The following is a 21373-nucleotide window of genomic DNA, read 5'->3' on the forward strand; positions in this document are numbered from 1 at the left end:
TCCTTTTCTGGAAGGAGTGTGGCTCTTTTATCTCCAGCAGTGAAAACAAATGAGAAGAATTAATTTTCCTCTCCTGGAAACTTCAATTCATTTTGGGTCCTATATCTTCAGCAGTAAAAAAAAAACCCAGATGAAAAGAATTAATTTGGCTTGTCTGCTGTTTCAGTATTCCTTCAACTCCATTGTCTTCCAATTGCCCAACTGCTTCTCTAGCTGTTTTCCTGCGTCTGGTGTACCGAGAGAATTCTACACTGTTGTTTTTAGTGCTTTTAAAGATGTGTGACTCAAAATCTTTTTTTAAAAAAATCCCTAATTGTCTACTTGCATTTTCTTTGTTCAAGTTTATTTCCTTTACTATTGTCATCAGACTTCAAGTCATTTTTTATTCATGGCAGCTGTAAGGCAGCCCTAACACAGGACTTTCTTGACAGAATTTGTTCAGAGGGATTTGGCTTTGCCTTTCTTTGAAGTTGAGAGAGTGTGGTTTAACACCCAGGGAATCTCCATGGCTGAGCAAGAATTTGAACCCTGCTCTCTCAGTGTTATAGTCCAACAGTTAAACCACTACACCTAATTGGCTCTCTATTTTCTTTATATTCCCTCATTTGAGCAAGATGTTTGTTCAGTTTGCCAGGAAAGTCCCTGAAATAGATTCCTTCGTGCTGATTCTTAGTCATGCTACTCACCTCTAGTTTCCCCGATTTGTAGTAGATATTCCAGCTGTGCTTTTCATAATGAGCTTTTGAGTAGTCTTCTACATTGGTAATTTCAACTCGTTAATCACATTATTTTAGATGAGTTTCCCTTTTCAAAGTCAAATACAATTGTATTGGAGTTCTCTATCACTTTCTAATTAAAAATGAATTTCATGTAAGCAAAATGCAATTACTGTTTCCAATTGATAGAATTCCATTCACCTTTTATACTAGGTCTTGGGCAGTACCATTTACAAGCAAGTAAGTTGTCTTTCTCTGCTGGTTGATTGTGTGGTCAACTCTTATATGGCACAGTCCTTTGAGGCATCAAGGCATTTTATGTCTTTTTATTACCAGAGCATATATTTATCTAGGCAATTTGAAAATAGCTTGAATTATCACTATTATAACACAATTGTCTCATGACAGTTCCCTGTGTTCTACCTCAAGATCACCCTGAGCAATTTAATAGCATATCCCAAATATGAAATTACTTTTGTGGCTTGCTATTTAAGGTTGAATATCTCTATTCTGAAATGCTTGGGACCAGAAGTCCCAATTTATTTTTAGATTTGCATTTGCATACAAAATGAGATATTTTGTAGTTGGGAACAAAATCTAAACACAAAATCCATTTATGTTTCATATATACCTTAAACATAGAACTTGAAAGTAAATGTATACAATATTTTTAAATGATTTTGTACATAGTACATGAAGAAAGCAAAGATACCAGCATCTTAGCCCTGCGTACAAATAATTTTAGTTTTTGGAGGATTTTTGGATTTCAGAGCTCTGGATAAGCAGTGATTTTAATAACTGGCTTTAAATTGAGTTGTTTTAATGTTCTTGGTTTTAATGTAATTGTTTATTTTATTGTATGTATGTTTATGGCATTGAATTACTGTCTATCTGTAAGGCCAGTCTGAGTTCCCTTCGGGGTGAGAAGGGTGGGATACACATGTAGTAAATAAATAGTAAATAAATAAGAGTTGTTCAAACCTGTAATATCTACAAGAGTTCCAATGAAGGTTCAAGCCCTCTTCAGCCTATCTATACCATTTTTGACAAACACCACCACCTTCAACAACCTTTGTTTTTCACATTGCATTTGAATTTAGAAATGATCTTATTTCACTAGTTCTCTCTATTGCTTCCACTTTCTCTGTGTTCACCACTAGCTGTTTATTTTCTGAAATCAGAGGTGGACAACAGCAAGACAGTGGAGTCACTCCTTCCAGCAGACTAGATGGTTACATCTGGAGTGACCAGATGTGACATTATTTCACTTTTGGATCCAGGAGTCAGCACAAATATGGCTGATATTTGGGGTGAGATTTGCTTGTTGTGAGAGTTTCAGGGAGAATTTCAACCATTTTTTGACCAAAACTGAATTGTAAAAAAAATCGGGGTTCTGGGGCTTGGGGTATTTCCAGTGGAATATTTTCCACATTCTGCCTTAAAATGAAAGTCTCGAAGCTTTCTTACATTAACATAAGAAACATTATACACCACATCCCTCTCCAGATGTTACTGGCATATGCATTCTTCATGTTGGTTCTTAAATGTCTTTGACTAGCTAATTTGAATAACAGTAAAATAATAATATTTTACTCTATAGCCATGGAGTATTTTCATCGTATCTCATTTTGGGAAATTAGAAGCATTTCACTTTCATCTCTTCAAACTGACTGAAACTGAATCTGATGCTTCCTAGTTCCTGTTCAATTTATCCCAGATTTCACTTTAACAGCTGCTCTGCTTTTGTATGCTAAGCACCTGCTATCTCTATTCTGATTCAAATGAAGCCTATCTCTTCTGAATAGGCACACCTTGCTGCAGAATGCCTTTTAAATGAATTTAAAGCCATCTTCTCTATACAATTGTCTCATTTGCACATCAGTTTCACCTATCTAGCTGACTCAGCATATGGGCCAGATAAGAGTTACTAAATTATGGCACCTGAGAGAATGATATGCAACTTAAAGCTATTCTCTTGTGTACATGTCCTTGGTAGGAAGCCTCCCTGAACACTTTCAGGTTTACTTCTGCCAAAGTATAGTATACATACTTACCTATGATAAACTTCACTGGGACTTTCTTCTGGGTAAACATGAATAAGTGTGGAATCTCCCCCCCCCTCCCAACACACACACACACACAAACCACCACTGTAGAGCAGGAGCAGGCAAAAAACATGTGACCACAATCCTGTTTTTGCCCCATTCTATGTTTTCCACAAATAGAAAGAGAAAATGTGGAGGCAGTGACAGACTTTATATTTCTAGGCACGAAGATCACTGCAGATGAAGACTGCAGCCAGGAAATCAGAAGACGTTTACTACTTGGGAGGAGAGCAATGGCCAACCTTGACAAAATAGTGAAGAGCAGAGACATCACACTGGCAATGAAGGTCCGCATAGTCAAAGCAATGGTATTCCCCATAGTAACCTATGGTTGCGAGAGAACTCTGGTGCTGGAGGAAAATCCTGAGAGTGCCTTGGACCGCAAGAAGATCTAACCAGTCCATCATCCAGGAAATAATGCCCGGCTGCTCACTGGAGGGAAGGATATTAGAGGCGAAGTTGAAGTACTTTGGCCACATCATGAGAAGATAGGAAAGCTTGGAAAAGATCATGATGCTGGGGAAAATGGAAGGAAAAAGGAAGAGGGTCCGACCAAGGGCAAGATGGATGGATGGTATCCTTTAAGTGACTGGCTTGACCTTGAAGGAACTGGGGGCAGTGATGGCCGACAGGGAGCTCTGGCGTGGACTGGTCCATGAGGTCACAAAGAGTCGGAAATGACTGAACAAATAAAGAAGATCAGTCATGGGACTCCATCCCTGAAGTAGGCTGGAAGCATCCTAGGACACTTGATTTGGTCAATATGATGAAGTCTTAGGAGTCATAAAATCTTAAGAGCTGAAAAAAGGACTAAAATGACCAACTGGTTCATCCCAGGAATACACAACAGAAGCACTCCTAAAAGATGGACAGTCTTGGAAGAAATGCTTGTCTTAATGTACTGAGAGACTACTGCAGACCACATTTCCCAATGCTCTGTTCTGCAACTACCTCTTTGGCTGGGGTGCTACTAGTCTGAAATGGTGGCTTTGGGGAGTGACTTTTGTAAATGTGAATCTTCTGCAGTTATAGACCCAGTTTGTAATGTTATAAACTACCAAACAAGGTGATATGTACAGGAGAAAAACTTATACAGACTGAAGGAGACTTTTTAAAAAGCCATCCCAAATCCCAATATAATTATATAGCCAATATTGACTTCCAGGGGTCTGTTTGTTCCATTGGACATTTTGGGAAAACAGTTTTCCCCTCTAATCTACCAAGCTTTTTGAGAATGTGAAGAGTATTAGAGATGGCAGTGTGTGCAGCGTCTTCCAGAGTGCTGTAGGGGACCAGTGAGATTATCCATCTCTTGGTAATTCCCCTTCTACTGTAAAGTCATGAAAAATATGGCTTTTACACTATAATATACCAGCTTTTTCTTGTACCCAGATGGTACGGGCTGGTCCCATGGTAAGAATTTATGCAATTTAAACAAATGTATAACACTTATAAAATTGTGGGGTTTTTACATCTAACTAGTTCATAACGGCGTTCCATGCAGTCATGCCGGCCACATGACCTTGGAGGTGTCTACGGACAACGCCGGCTCTTCGGCTTGGAAATGGAGATGAGCACCATCCCCCAGAGTCAGACATGACTGGACTTAACATCAGGGGAAACCTTTACCTTTACCTAGTTCATATGATGATAATATCAAATGGGGAAAAAGTTACTTTTTCAACCACAAAAGGGAGTATTATAAAATTACTAGGATTATGCTAGAAACTTTTTCACACAATGAAGCCAAATTGGCATTGATGTGTTAGCATCCCACTGCTGGCTTGCCTCCTCTGCAGAGTTAACCCATTGAGAGACAAAATCAGTCTATAGCTCACAATCTGCAAAGTTCCCATTAGTTATCTTTATGCCTCCCACCTTTAGTATTCTTTCAGACATATTTTTCTTTTTTTCTTTTGTAATCATTGTTGAAACTATGAAATTGCTCAATTTCTTTCAAAAACCTTTTATGGAGCAGTAGAACTGTAGGAACTGAGCTTAGAAGGATAGGCAGAAGTACCACCTCAGGACGATGGAGTCTCAAATTGGCTCTATTGCATGAATGATTTGAAGGACAACAGCTAATGTGCTCATCCCAGTATGTCCTCACTATCTATGATAGGGCTAATGTCATGGAATAGCATCTCCGTGCAATAAAGTCCTATATCTCTTTCCCCTCCTTCATCTTTTGCTTTCTGCTAGAATTTAATTTAATCAGAGCCTCAGCTCTAGTAAAGCATTTGAACTGAAGGGCTGGCACTATTACTGGAAGGATCTTTATAGCATAGTTTTGTGTTACTGTGATGCTGTTGGCTGCATCATAAAAACACAGCAGAAAAGATGGAATAACAACTCCCTTATATATAAAAAAAGATATGAAATAGTTTTTATTTGAACTCCCTAATCAGTCTTGGTGCATCTGGAAATACAAATCAAGTCTGCACAAGTCACAGTGGGTCATGGTAAGGCACGTAGTAAAACATAATTCCTTGCTGTGAAAGAAAATGGTGAGATAGAATTGTGTTACTTCAAACTGGCAGATGGCTGGCAGATAATGTCAATTCCAGTGATTAATCAAGGAGGAACCAAATAAAAGGATCATTGTAGTTGTGGTTGTAGGATAAATCTGCTAAGAATGAAAGAAAAGAAGTACAAAGAAAAACTTATGGGATATATTACTTTAAAACATTCTTCTTCTTCTTCTTCTTTCTTCCTCTTCTTCTTCTTCTTCTTCCTCCTCCTCCTCCTCCTCCTCCTCTTCTTCTTCTTCTTCTTCTTCTCCTTCTCCTTCTTCCTTTTCCCAATAAACCTGGAACTCAAAGTGACTCATAATTTAAAACTGCAGTATTGTTTTCCTATGTGTCTGAGAATGTTTCTGAAAATATTGCTGTTAGAACATATTTCCAGTGTCAGCATGAAGATCCTCCTTTTAGATTCAGGGTAGTTCTACAATTTATTTATTTATTTATTTATTTATTTATTTATTGCATTTATATTCCGCCCTTCTCACCCCGAAGGGGACTCAGGGCGGATCACATTACATATATAAGGCAAACATTCAGTGCCTTAACATAGAACAAAGACAGAGACAAACGCAGGCTCCGAGCTGGCCTCGAACTCATGACTTCTTGGTCAGAGTGATTTTTTGCAGCTGGCTGCAGCTGGCTGCTCACCAGCCTGAGCCACAGCCTGGGCCCTATCATTCAGCTATCATGCATTTGGGGCAATATCCAACTTTAACACCCTCCTTTTGGAACGGCATAAACCAGCAGATCTGGGAGGGACCAAGCTTTCATTTATTCACACTTCCTCGCAAAAGTAGATGCTGAAGTCTAGGGAACTTTTTGGTTTTCAGGTGATATGGTCCCTCTCTACACTGTTGTACAATTTGGTTTGAAATTGCAGTGTAGTCAGTGTAGACTTGTATAATGCAGTTATACTGCATTGAACTGCTTTATATGAGTCTACACTGGCTATATTATGCATTATATGGCAGTGTAGATGGGTCCATGGAGAACCAAATGAAAGGGAGGAAAATTTCATAGGAATCGTTTCCTAATATTGGAACTAGCCCTTTATATCCAGCTCTTTACTATATGTATTCTGTTCCATATTCAGGTACAATAGCCAGTAAAATATTACTCTAGAAGCTTTGGTTTATGACTAGAAGATAACTAACATATTTGTTTGGTGTTTTGAATTTGGCTATGATACACTTGTTTGTCATTTGAAAATAAAGCTGCTACAGTCTCAATTATCTGCAGGAGAGTAGATTTTAATAATAGGGCTGCCTCTTCCACCCACTCATTCATGAAAGACAGCTTGCCAATATGAGTGAAACATCTTTCTGTATACATGAAATAGGTTTATTGTATGAGACTATTTCCACATTCAAATGGGTAATTGTGTTTATTCTAACAGGGAATGGGGGCACAAAACAAGTATGGAATGTAGTTATTGATTACAAAAGTGGAAATCATGTATAATGTGGTATAATCTTAAATTTGCTACTTCGGTGCATTTTACAGTAAATACTACTTTTTTTAAAAAAAGCTTCTGTATAGGATTCCTCTTTTTCTTTCCTATTATTAAGTGTGCAGATATGATTCTTTCTTATGTATGTGTTAGTGCATTCACATCCAGTCTATTCCTCAAGATGCATTATATCTGTGCACATGGGTTGCTAGCCTTCTCAAGCTGGAGTTACAATGCTCTATATACCAGGATCTGATCCCAGATTATCTGGCAGTGTAGACTCATTCAATCTAGTTCAGAGCAGATAATTTGAGATCATATCTGGGATATATTCAGCCTAAGTTTTCATCACAACAATCCTATGCGGTATCTTAGACTTAGGTGCACCTACACTGTAAAGTGAATGAAGTTTGACAACACTTTAACTGCCATGGCTCAATGATATTGAATATTGGGAATTGTAGCTTGGTGAGGCACCAGTGTAGTTTGGCAGAGGAGGCTAAAGACCTTGTAAAACTACAACTCCCAGGATTCCATAGCATTGAGCCATGGCAGTTAAAGTGATGTCAAACTATATTGTGTAAATGTACCTTTCGAGGGCAATTAGCCCCATAAAGGAAACGTGATGATTTCAACCTGTGCCTCCTAAGTCCTACTGCGACATTCAAAAGAATTTACAGTAGAGTCTTGCTTATCTGACCTTTGCTTATCCGATATTCCATCTTATCCTACGCTCTTATCCGATGTCCCCTTTTTTCTTCAGCATTTCCCCTTCAATTAAAGGTGCACTCCCCAACTCTCTCTCCATTCCCAATACATGAAAAAGGCAAGACGAGGAGGAGGGAGGAAAGGGGGAGAAGAGGCAGGATCGGAAGTGGAAGCATCCTCCCTCCTTCCCTTTGTGATTTCCATCCTCCTCTTCCACATCTGGGAACTTCCTTCTGGGTCACTCTATCCCTGAGGCATTGCCTTTCCTTAGCCATTTGAGTCCTTGTTGTCAGTATTCTAGGTGTCTAGCGCAGTATCGGATGGGTAACAGGAGACTCCGTATTATCCGACATTTTCATTTATCCGATGTTCTGCCAGCCCGTTTATAAGTGAGACTCTACTGTTTTACAATGGCTTTCTTTTATACAGTCTGTTCAAATGGTAATATCACAGGTTTTTTACTTGGAGTATTTGAAATTTAGCTACCTTGCTGATATTTTCCTTAATGTTAAATCCAACAGATACTAATTCTTATCCCTTTATCTTGTTTTCTCTTTCCCAGATGTACATCCAGACAACAACACTAACAATCTCCATGAGTTTAAGTGCTTCTGTATCTCTGGGCATGCTCTACATGCCCAAGGTTTATATTATCATTTTTCATCCAGAGCAAAATGTTCAAAAAAGAAAGAGAAGTTTCAAGGCTGTTGTCACAGCAGCCACGATGCAAAGCAAGCTGATCCAAAAGGGAAATGACCGACCAAATGGCGAGGTCAAAACTGAACTTTGTGAAAGTCTTGAAACCAACAGTAAGTCATCCGTAGACTTAACCATGGTCAAGAGTGGCAGCACTTCCTAATAGATGTAGGTTCACAGGAATGCTTAATAATCTTTCTTTTTTCTTGGCTTGATGTGCATGAACCCAAAGATGTGTCAAAATTCATGTGGTTACTTTTACAGCATTTTGATGTTGATCTAATGCTCCTGGTGAGGACTAAGGCAATTGGACTACTATTGAGAGCTAGTAATGGGCTAGTGCAAATGTCTGTGAAACAATTTAAGCATTATTTCTCCCATTTTGTACTTCCCCCACCCCACCCAGCTATCCAAATGGGTGAAATTGTTTCACATTACTATACACACACGCACAATCCTATATTTATCTCGATAGAAATAATCTCATTGTTTACAATAGAGATTACTTCCAGGTAGAGATGCTGGGTTTGGTTGTGAGACTTTGTTTCTTTCCTCCTCCTCTCCCTTCCTCTTCTTCTTCCTCCTTCTTGGGGGATATTTTTTCAATAATAAAATATCAAAATGGCCCTCTGTTTCCATGGATTCTGCATCCATGGATTTAAACATCTATGACATGGATTTTTTTTTAAAAAAAATAATAAAATAAAATCCAAAATACAAATCTTTATTTTGCATTTTATGTAAGGGGCAACATTTTACTTTTCCATTGTATTTAGTGGGACTTGGACATCCACGTATTTCTTGTATCCAGTGGATGTCCTAAAACCAAACCACAGCAGATACCAAGATGCATGGTATGCATGTGTTTTTCCTCTACAGCATGTTTGACAATGTTTTTCAACTGTGTGTATTTTTAGAAATTCATGCCTTTTAAATGTACACATGGTTTTGCATGTGATCTTTCTTTGAAATAAACAGCAAACCTCACATATGTGTGATTTTCCAGGAGGTCTGCTTTGTTTTTCATTGAGTCTCAAGACATTCCATATAGATACATTCTCTAAAAATGTTGAATCCAGTAAAATGATTCTCTACCCCTCCTATTATATACACACATATAGGATTGCAGTTTAAGCAAATCAAGGCCGAAAAAAAAAACAGTTACTAAGTGGTATTTTACCCTAATGTGGATGCAATCACTTGATGAACAAATAATCTGTATTGTTCTGTCAATTGTTGGGAGCAATGATTTTACATCTTGGGAAACAGGTGAAATTTCTACTTGGTAGAATGATGGACAACCACAGCCCAGTGGTTATATCCAGAAATAACTATAAGTTATCTGGGGTTATATGTATTTATTTACCCTTTGCCGGTATTGTAGACCCTTGTATACAAATTTAGATTACTATAATTACTCTAAACATATGGTATTGGCCCTCGAATTCTGACACATCTCTAAGGAAATCTGTCTCAAAGTCTGATGATTGAACAATAGGGCAGCATGTTATAACAGCATGTTTTATGAGCTGTATATGTATTTTAGAAATGAAAAAAAGGAGCTGAGGAAAGTCAGAAGCCTAAGTCTGAAAAGATGTAGAGGTGAGTGCGAATAAAATAAGTTTTTCAAAAGCTACAGGGAAAAAAGCCATTTTATTTTATACATGCTACAAAAATGAAACTAAAACAGCATAGATATTTATCCAGGTGATAACGTAATAGATGTCTAAGAAATAAAAAGTGGGCCATAATGTGCTCAATTTTATTCAACTCCTCCATTCATTAAATGAAGAAATATCTGGAAATCTGTAAGCAACATTGGGATTTTCCTCTCAGATTTCATGATGTCATAAATTTTAAAAATTGAAAATGGAAAGAATTATCACACCTCTTTGTCTTAGTTCTAAATACTGCAGATACTGAAGCATGAAGCATGAATTCTAACAAAGTAGTGTTAATAATATCCTGAAGATTTTTCTGCTGCCTGTAACTATTGCATGTAGATATGAAGTTTGAAAGTGGGCTAATTTGTGAGAAATTCCTTCTAGACAACAGCATATCATACAAAAATTGCAGACACAGGGACTGCCTTTGGATCAGGAATTTGGTGGTTTTGCATGGAAATGCACACAACACTTCCTACAGACACATGCCCAAAATAATCAGCTATCAATGAAAAGTCTTTTTCCCTGCAAAAAAATTGAAATAGCAAAACTGATTGAGTTTGGCCATATCATTGAAAAAAATCATATACATTTGTTCTCAAAGAATATTTACCAACATTTTCATTCATTTGGGATGGAAAAAGCTGATCAATTTAGGGAAATGTTTTGGTGGTTTTGGGGTGCTGTGGATCACTGAAATAACATTACACAACAAAAGTGGGCTCTCTTGAGTCCCACTTTTTATCTAAATGGTTTGGATTTTTTTTTTTACTGATCTCACTCCCCCCCCCCCCCCCACACACACACACACAATGAATCCAAGCATTGGACGATTCAGTGCTGGTCTAAGGGCACTGAATAAAGGTAAAGGTTTCCCCTGACGTCAAGTCCAGTCATGTCTGACTCTGGGGGTTGGTGCTCATCTCCATTTCTAAGCTGAAGAGCCAGTGTTGTCCATAGACACCTCCAAGGTCATGTGGCCGGCATGACTGCATGGAATGCCGTTACTTTCCTGCCGGAGCGGTACCTATTGATCTACTCACACTGGCATGTTTTCGAACTGCTAGGTTGGCAGAAGCTGGAGCTAACAGCGGCTGCTCACGCCGCTCCCGGGGTTTGAACCTGGGAACTTTTGGTCTGCAAGTTCAGCAGCTCAATTTTGTAACACATTTCGCCACCGGGGCTCCTTGGCACTTCTACACTGACACTAAAATGCAGCTTGTAACTGGTTGGGAGGAACAAGTTTTGCTGCACTAGTGATCAGATTGCTATGCCTGGAGCTACTTTGAGATTATGAATGTGATTATATTGACCAGGAAATCTGACCTCAAACTGCTTTGCAGGTTTTTTTCCATTTCAAGAGGTGCACATAATTGCACAAGATGCACACGGGATAAAGAAATCAGGGGAAATGACAAGTAGAATAAGCTGTAATCAGTTACCCTGCAGATGGTTGATTTGCCCCCTACTGCTCTTGTGTTTTTTGACCAACCCCCCTTCTCCAGATTTTTTTTACTGCACTTCAGTAGGGGTGGGTGTGTAAATGCACTCCACATTTTGCAGAGCCAATTTCAGTCTGGTTCTGGGACACACTTATATTTGCCACAACACTTTTTCCCCCCTTTCTTGGGACTTAGATTTGTGCTGCAGTGTACACTGGTGGTGCACATTTTGTCAGCTTGAGTCAGCTTCGAACTGCATTATTTGATCAGTGTCGGGAAACAAAGAATATAGAGAGACACATACCACCATCATCCACCATCCTTGGCAAACTCATTGGATGCAGAATTAATATATTTAATTTATGAACACAGTTGTGATTGGAAGCAAGTCCTCTTTTTCTATCAGGACAAGGTACCACATCATTTGTGTTTCTTGCATTCCTATCTTGTCATTATTCCTATAAGTGAACTTAACACTTATCTTTTGTGTCTGAATTCCAGATGTTGATTCTTGTACTTCTATTGTTCAATAAGCAAGGAGATTAGAAGCTCCCACACTCCCATAAAATTCTCTAGAGAGCCCCATCCTTTATATAATTGAACTGTCTTGGCTGAATGTCAAGAACCTGAAGTTTTCCATTTCTTCAAAAGTCATTCAGTAGCTATGAGACAGTCTTAACTTTCCTCCCTTCTGCCAAACTAATTTGTGGAAACTTTTAGAGGCACTAGTACACTGATCATTCAGTTTCTTTAAAGCTGCTCTTTCAAACTAGCTATAATAGTACCTGGAATGCTACACAGAAAATGCACCTTCTTACTAACATTTTTTGTGACCCTCAGGTCTCAAATTACTTTTCCAATGACAGCCACAGCATAATGCCTCAGCACAACAATGACATCATTCCAGGAAAGGGGAAAGCACAGTAGAAGGAAGTGAATCCAAGAGCTTGAAGATATGGTTTCAGTGTTTGTTATTTAAATATTTACAAGCTGACTTCTGAAAAATATCCACATAGGAAAGTAAGAAAAATACAAACAGGAAAATCAAATACAATAATGTCATATCATAAAAAAATGATATAGAAAGCTTGGCCAATAATATATTGTTTTTTCTTTTAAATTAACACCTAAGGATTATCAAATCCACCATATCCTGTTTATTATCTCACTACAGTAAGTGTAGGTGTCCCAAATGTTTTCGCCCACCTGAATGTTTTCACCCACCAGGTATCAGAGATTACAGTGAGGATTTCCAGTGTTTCATCCATGCCATGAGTAAATGAGAAAAGCACTGACTGAGTCATACTTTCTAGAGAAATTATCCTCCAGCTACTGAAGCTCTGTCAGTGGGTTTACTTATGATATATTACATAATTGTAGCAGTTTAAATTCATTTTAATTGGCCCATCTTATGAAATATTGGGATTTTTAGTTCAATGAAGCTCCTGAGCCATCTGGTTAAGAATGCTAAGTATCCCATGAACTATACCACTGGATTATTTTAAATCCCTCACCATATATAAATGTCAGGATCACCATGATTCAATAGTTAAAACAATATCAAAGTTCTATAATTGTGTAGTATCAACATGCTCAATCCTATATTTACCCCATATTCTCACTGAATTGATAATGCAAGAAAAATACATTATGATTTCCATTTCCGTGGAACCATATACGCAGTTGTAGTTATCTAAAATTTTACTTACTCGGGTATTCATTTTGGGTTTCCTGTACAAGCTACATTCTTTTCTAGTTACTTCAGTCATTCATACCATTGAAAACAGTAGGGTTTGCTATCACCTGCAGTTTCAATGTATACATTAATACTGAGTCCCTTCGGGTGAGAAGGGTGGGATAGAAATATTGGAAATAAATACATATGAATTCTGGAAATGAATACCCGCAGATACAGGGATTAGGCTACATATAACCTTTTGAGTTTCTCACAGTTCTTCATCAGGCATCATCAGGAGTGGGCACCATCCTCCATCCCAGAGATCCACTACTAGTTTCATAAATTAGCAGTTCAGTACTTAAGCAAACTGTGATGGCCACCAGATAACATTTTATAGAAATTTTTACCCCTAACTGTTGACTACTTGTAACCATAGACTACAGATATCCAACTCCTGGGCTATATAATACCTAAACGATAGATGGGGAAGCAGAATAGTCTTGAGAGAAATTGGTAGGCATGACTGCTATGGGTTTGATTCTGTAGCAGCCATCATAACTGCTGTACAAAATATTAATATGGCCATGATTCCTGTTGCTATCAGTGATTTAGGACCTTATAACATTGAGGTCCAATTTTTGATAGCAAGGGGATTCACCCTGCATTGTGGGAGCCTCCCGTGGCCTAGGGGATAAAAGCCTTGTGACTTGAAGATTGGGTTGCTGACCTGAAGGCTGCCAGGTTCGAATCGCACCCAGGGAGAGCGCGGATAAGCTCCCTCTATCAGTTCCAGCTCCATGCGGGGACATGAGAGAAGCCTCCCACAAGGATGGTAAAATATCAAAAACATCCGGGTGTCCCCTAGGCAACGGCCTTGCAGATGGCCAATTCTCTCACTCCAGAAGCAACTCCAGTTGCTCCTGACACGTAAAAAACAAAACCCTGCATTGTGGTGAATCCAATGGGCAGCAGGGTAACCTTTTGCCCCACACTCCACTCACCCGCATCTTACATTTACTCATCCCATGGAGGACAGTGTCACTGTCCGGCTTCCCCTACCCCAGCCCCGTTCTTGTCTATAAGAACATGGGAAGTCTCTTGTGTTCTATTTTCAGAATGCTGCAAGCATCCTAGGACACTGAAAATCACCAATGTGATGAGGTCCATAGTAACAGGAGAGGGACTGATCCTTTTGTTCCTTTTAACCCTTCCATCGCAGGAATAATGAAAGATCTTTTTATTCTGCCCCGTTTGCTCATCAATTGAAGGGTAAGAGGGAGGCAGAAGCATGGGGTTGCATTGGGGAGCTCCAGATGGCATCTTGCTCAGGCTCCTCAAGACCTGGCACCACTACTGACTATAGTTGTGAGAATATGTGCTCAGAGGCAATCTTCTAATGAATTTACAAGTTACTTTAAAATACACATTAATAAAATAATTGCCCATCATTTTGTTCTGATTTGTTCCTTTTTATTTAATGTGAAGCTCATCTTTAAAAGTCTGTTAGTTTCTTGAGTTTATGGTGCCAAATTTACAACCATCTCCGGTCACCTATGCTTGCCAAGTGTGATTCATATTTCAACTGTGAATTGCCCACAGCCTTTAAAACCAAGATACCAGCTGCTGAGGCTTTGAAATCCCCAAACAGAAGCAGTAAGCTCATTATAGTAAATTGTGGATGATACTTGAGAGGATGCTCATGAAATCAAGAGGAAAAAAAGGAAAGATGAATGTCTTGGTAGTTGGCAATTTTTATTTTTCACACTATAAAATAGAATTGACAAGAATGTGATGGATTTTTGCGAACATCACACACACATTCTTCAGGATACAAATAATTTAGGTCCATTATTAGCATCAGAAGCTACATAAAACTATAGATTCAGGAGTACTTGTTGCTGTTCAGTTCAATTATTTTTTAATACACAGATTAAATTGCAGCTCTGATGGCCTTTCATTGTAAGACTTACAGTCAACATTTTGATAAATGACAATCTGAGGCTGACATATAACAATATAATCACAGTTTAATCACAGCTATCTAGCCTATGATTAAATTATTTAATTCAAGTCAATCAACTTTCTAGCACTGGACCACATTTCTTTCAATGCTGTATATGGATGCATATCTTTCCATTCAGAAAATGGCCAAGATCCTGAAACAGAGGTAATGATATACAACTCTTCTAGTAAAATGTGACAATATAAATTAGATTGTCCTGTGATGTGTCCTGTTGTGGAACAGGATCTATAGTGTGTTGATGCTGATGGTGCAATGGGATTTATGGTGAAATAGAACCTGTGATACTATGATGGCTCCACTTGCAAAATATAGTTCCATTTCTGCTGTCCTCTTCAGAATACATGCATGGTACAATAGTGCAGTTTAAGTTTACATGATAGTAAGATGTTGACAATGACATAACTACTTAACAAGATGTTTGTAATCTTTTTTTTCCTATCTCTAAGTCTTTTTCCAGTTTCTTGCTCTGAGAAAAGGTTAGGGGATCTGTGAAACTCCCATAATCATGACCACCAACCAGATGTGCCTGGTTAGTAAATGTGTAACCCAATAATACCTGTAGGACCAGAATTCCTAAAGTCATAGAGTAACTGAGTTGGAAAGGGGACTTGTAGGCTAGCTAGTCCAACCCTTGTTCAATGCACAATCTCCATCTAAGCATCTCAACAGGTAATCCCTACTGCTGATCTAAAATGTAGTAGTAGATTCCTTGCCACTACTGTCACTTATGGGATCTGGGTAGTCACAAGTTTTCCAATTATGGCAAAACGTCCTGCTTATATAGACTTGTTTAAATGAATGTGCAGGGGCTGGGAGTGGCAATAGTAAAAATGATCCTCTATTAAAATGTTACACTGATATATTCAGAGAATGGAATGAATTTCTGTGTGATTATAAATTTAAATCATCTTGATGAGATTGAGATTTTTGATCTAGAAATGATCGACACAGACTTAAATTTTGATTTTGTTACATGGCAAAAGGCAAGTTACTCTGGGGTATTTCTGTACCAGAGCTGCTCCTAATCTCATGCATGCCTGCTGAATCTAAGGCCAGTATCCAAACATCTCAGCCCTTCCCATGGCTTCCAAATGACCATGAAGATAGGTTGAATGTCAGCATATGCTATATGGCAGGAATGCTGTATTTTGTAAAGTCTAGTAAAGATTAATATGCAAATCACAGCATAGGTATCTTAGGAGTATACATTTCCATTTTCTGAAGACATCTCATCTTTTAAAAATGGGAGAATATACTAAAATGTGTATACAATATGTATCTTATGTTAGGATGTGTACACATTTTAATGGAAAGTTTACAACATTTAACATACTTAGCATAAAATATCTAAAGGGATAATATTATTTTTCCATTTAAAAAAGTTAAATTAGATGTGGTGTTGACATGTGAATGGAAGAATACTGAATAGTAATCAGAAAAGGCTGAGCCTAGAAGCTGATACATACTCAAATTAGTTCATTCTAAAACCCTTGGGGGGTTACTGTCACATGGAATATTAATATTCTTGAATAAAGTGAAGAAGTAAATACTATTACAAGTTTTCCATCTAGCAACAAGTACGGTAGCAGATTGTAGTTTACTAAACTGTATGTTTGATTAAGAGAAACTACATTCCTTCAGGATCTTCATTAAAGCTTGCTGTAGGCTTTCAGAATGTAATTTCATAGAAATGTAAATGATTAATCAAAGCCAGGTAATTAAACTAAAATATCTTTAATCAATTGAGAGCCCTAAATTGGGTAATTTTCTGAAGGGAAGATGAATGACTCAATGGGGGAAGAGTATCATAGTCAATATACAGTTGAGTTTTGGGAAAGAAACAAGTAATTCTCTATTGTATGATGCTGAAAATTGGCTGAATAATCTTTTCCATGTGTTGCTTCTCCTAATCAATCCACAAGCAGGGGCTCAAACATTAATTTAATCTTTTTAGTAAGTAGAGCTCTGTTGCTTTCACATCTGTGTTCTGAAATAGAAGGAATTAAAATAAATGGTATTTACATAAGAAGGCACGTGTTTATTTAAAGCATCTCACATATATTATCTCAGTAGCATAATGTAATTTTAGAAATGGAAAAAGAATAATTGTTTATTGATGACCAGTCATTAATGAGACTAGAAACAGAAACTGGGTTAAATAAGAGCCACTTTATTGGATCTTTAACCTAATTGAGTTGTGCCTGAGTATGTGGGTGCAGTTGAAGCCAGATGTTAACCTGTGATTATTTTCTCTACCTTCCTTTTGTGAAACACCTGTGTCTAAGGGCAAAACAATGCTATGGATTGCTAATTTACTGGAAGGCAAATCCACTTTCTCCCTAAATCCAAGACTAAGCAAGAGTACACCCCAGATCATCACCAAGGGCAAATCCTTTCACCACCCAGAACTCTGTCATCACCAAAAGGGTGTCAAGGTGTATAAAAACTCTTACCCTCTCCCACCAATATCTATCACTGACAGCCCAGGACATTATTGCACAAAGGTTAGAGTATCCATTAGCAACTGTTTAACAGTATGAAATCACACTACTTATCACATGATGTCATCAGAGCCGGTCCAACAATGAGGCGAATTAAGTGGTTGCTTGGGGTGCAAAACATACGGGACTGCTTTTTCTGTTGATTTCTTGTAAAACATGATGTTTTGGTGCTTAATTTGTAAAATCTTAATGTAATTTGATATTTAATACGCTTTTCCTTAATCCCTCCTTATTATCCAACATTTTCGCTTATCCAATGCTTTTATTTTTCAGTGATTGGTGTTGGGGGGGGGGGGTACCAAAATTCTGTTCGCCTACACTTGAAAAATACCTAGGGCTTGCTCTGGATGTCATGGTATTCCAAGTTTTATCCATTGTTTTTCTGTACCTTTTAATTAATGGGGGAATCCCATGAATAAGTTCCTCGAGGTGCATTGTTCTCACCTTGAAACTGGTGTGAGAGTGCTGTTGATGCAGTATTGGATGAATCCACATGGTGGTGTGGGCATGTTGTGAGCAACTTTTCTCTGATCCACTTCCCTGTACTCAAGCTGAGGCCATTCAACTTTCTGCAAGTAGACAGAGAGAACCCCCGCTGCACTGCCATTTGTTGCCCATTTTGCTCCTTTGGCCAGCTTTCTAGTAGTGGTGTGCATTCAGATAAAAGCTTGTCTCATTTTGTTTCCAGCTTTTGTTGCGGAGCCAGATCTGTTTTCGGAAAGCCTCCTGAAATTGGGAGGGTTGCTTTTGATTGTTTTGTTTCAGGGGACCAAAAATCAGCCCATTATGGGGGGGGGGGGTCCCACCCACTGGCTTCCCTTCCTGAGGCATTTGGCTGCCTGGCAGACACTGCACTTCTTCTCTTCCTCCTCCTCCCTCCCTCCCTCACACCCACAATGCCCCACATTAATTCATGGGAGACATCGCCAGGCAGCCCCACATCCTGACCTCAGCAAGCAAGCAGGAAGGAACCACTGCATCTCCTTCCTTTCAACTCGGAGAATATGGTGGGTGGTGGGGCATGTGTGACGGTGCAGGGGCTCGGCTACAAGAAGGCACTGAGAGGCGTACACAAGCTTTCCAGACCTGCCTGAATGTCCCACGCCACACACAATCTCTCCCAGGAAAGAAAGTATGTGTGTGTGGCGGGGCGCAGGCAGGCCTGGAAAGCGCACACTCACCTCTCAGTGCCTGCCTGCAGTCGAGTGTGGGCACAGTCACACACCCACACACACCTGGAAAGGAGGAAGGGGAGGTGGTTCCTTCCACCTGGTGCTGAGGTTCGGATGTGGGGCTGCCCGTCCGTGACTCCCGTGAGTGAATGCGGGGCATTGTGGTTGCGAGGGAGGGAAGAGGAGGAGAAAGAGAAGAAGTGCACACGCATGAAATTTCATCTCCACATGAAAGCAGGCTTGTAGTCCTAACCCATGGAATCAACTGCCAAATGGTAGGACAGTAATCAGAAAACAGCATATGGATGCACATCTGCAGTTGGGAAAAGAGAACAGAGGTAATCTTTCCGGTGATTTATGTGCTTGTCTTTGTGCTGTGGTCAGATGTTGTCCAATCTATCCAGATTTCCTCTGGCCAATAAATTGGACAGATTAGAGAATTGCTTTGGATATAGGAGAAGGCATTGCAGAAAGAGGTAACTGAATACCTCCTTCCACAGCATCCCAAAACCTACACACACATATATAATCTCTGGATTTAACCCTTTCTCCCTGATTTCACACTGGATCTTTTAGGCACATGGGAAATGAGTTAAATTCACATATAGGTAACGTTGTACATGGAAAAATAGTGAATTAACTGATGTGGAATGTGTGTGACTGAAATAGCAGTAATGCATCAACTAAATGTTAAATATACAAACCACCCAAAATGTAACTTGGAACTAATTCCTTTCTGGTTTCTAGGATAGGGGGCAATTTGAACCTATGCCTGAACAAAAACAAACCAAATTAAAACTCTCTTGGCAGTCCTTGTTAATGTCCGTACCTAATTCTGTTCAGTTCTTTTGAAGACATCCCGATGGCATATCACTGGCACAAAATATTTCGTAGGCCTGTTAAGCTTCTTAAATCCATTTCTTTTCCTAGCCATAAGAAGGGATTTTCAGTATTCAGTTAGCTGATTTGCATTTATTCTTGCTTTACAGCTTCCTCTTCCAAGACGACTTATGTCAGCTACAACAATCATGCAAACTGAGTGGGGAAACCAAACATACCTGAAAACTTGCAGTATGTGAACTTTAAAAAACAAAACCAACAATGACTATAACATCTTGAGAACTCAGCCTCTGAGATGTCTCTAGAAAACAGTCAAAACTGTAAAAGGACAAAGATTAACTATGCGCCCAAAGCAGGAGGGGCAGGTGGGTTCGAAGAGAAATGACCCAGAATTATATTATATGACTGCGTGTCAAATGTCAGAACTGTTTACTCATGAAAGAAGGTGAATCACAAAAGGAAAACAAAATGTTAGCTTGTGAAAAAAATGCTGTTGAAATAAAAACCATGTCTGATGTTATACTTGTAAGTACTTTTTTGTGATTGTGAGAATTTCCATTCCTGTTCCACACTTGTTCAAATTGTATAAGAAGATGAAGTTTGTTTCTTGTGATGGCTGACTGATTTGAAGCCCTGCGTTGTGCTAATGATAAATGCAATGGTTGACGCATGCACATTTTTATACAAAATAATTTATTTCTATTAATAAAGGAATGTTTTGCAAATGTTGAGACTTGTTTCGTTGCCATTTTGGAGATGTGTTCAAATGCCTGGCATAATTGAGATCTGCTTAGAGCAATAAGGAAAAAGATCTTCAACACATAAACTGTAATCATGAATTGGGAGACTCGAACTCCAAGTACCTGCGTATGCTTCCCATTCATGGACAATATCAAATGATGTCATTTAGCTAATACAAATGGCATTGTGCTTGTGGACATCTACTTTGAGGGTTATGCTGATTTTCTTCCTCCAGCAGAAGATCAATTTCTTTATTTTACAATGCTTGTTCAAGGGCTTCTGATGATAATCTCTAAAATTAGAAGTGCTTTAAAAATATCTGATGCATTTGGATTGGCAAATGAATAATCTATATTATTATTCAATAGTCGGCTGAGATCTTTTGGCACGGCATTCAATGTGCCAATCACCACCGGGACCACCTGCACTGGTTTCTGCCAGAGTCTTTGCAGTTCAATCTTGAGGTCCTGAGTTTTTCCTGTTGTTTTTCGTCAATGCGACTGTCACCTGGAATGGCAACATCAATGATCCAAAGCTTTTTCTTTTCCACAACTGTGATGTCTGGTGTGTTGTGTTCCAGAACTTTGTCAGTCTGGATTCAGAAGTCCCACAGTATTTTTGCGTGCTCATTTTCCAGTACTTTTGCAGGTTTGTGATCCCACCAGTTCTTTACTGCTGGCAGGTGGTACTTGAGGCATAAGTTCCAATGAATCATTTGGGCCACATAGTTGTGCCTCTGTTTGTAGTCTGTCTGTGTGATTTTCTTACAGCAGCTGAGGATATGATCAATGGTTTCATCGGTTCCCCTCATAGGTGCCACCTTGCTGTGGTGGTGGGGGCTTAACTGCTCCAATGATGACTGAGAACTGTGCTGGCGGTAGTGTAACTACCGGCAGGTCCAATCAACCCAGAGAGGTCTCAGCTGAGGAGTAGAACTAAGAGCACCTAACCCATTAGCATTATGGAGAATCAAACCAAAACGAAGTCTGTACTGCCTCGGTCGTCGCCCCGGATAAAAAGGACCGCGGTGGATGCTGCTGATTCTGGACATCCATCGACAAGTGGGCTACAGAATCAAAATACAAATGAACAGTCACAGAAGCAGCAGAAAT

General features: G+C 39.0%; 1 protein-coding gene across 5 annotated transcripts in view; it reads left to right on the plus strand.

Annotated features, from left to right (window-relative positions):
• Nucleotides 1-20251, plus strand: part of grm8 (glutamate metabotropic receptor 8) — a 713612-nt gene extending 693361 nt beyond the window's left edge. For 2 of the 5 annotated variants that reach the window (XM_062982302.1, XM_062982301.1), the window contains exons 10-11: nucleotides 8067-8368; nucleotides 19670-20251. In XM_062982302.1, coding sequence (XP_062838372.1) covers nucleotides 8067-8363 — 297 coding nt within the window. In that variant the 3' untranslated portion in view covers nucleotides 8364-8368; nucleotides 19670-20251. Of the gene's footprint in view, nucleotides 1-8066; nucleotides 8369-9746; nucleotides 9803-19669 lie in introns of all 5 variants that reach the window. The other 3 variants (XR_010006674.1, XM_062982304.1, XM_062982303.1) reach the window with 3 other exon arrangements.
• The last annotated feature ends 1122 nt before the right edge of the window (nucleotides 20252-21373 follow it).

Source organism: Anolis carolinensis, chromosome 5, assembly GCF_035594765.1.
Source record: "Anolis carolinensis isolate JA03-04 chromosome 5, rAnoCar3.1.pri, whole genome shotgun sequence".
NCBI classification, from domain to species: Eukaryota; Metazoa; Chordata; class Lepidosauria; order Squamata; family Dactyloidae; genus Anolis; species Anolis carolinensis.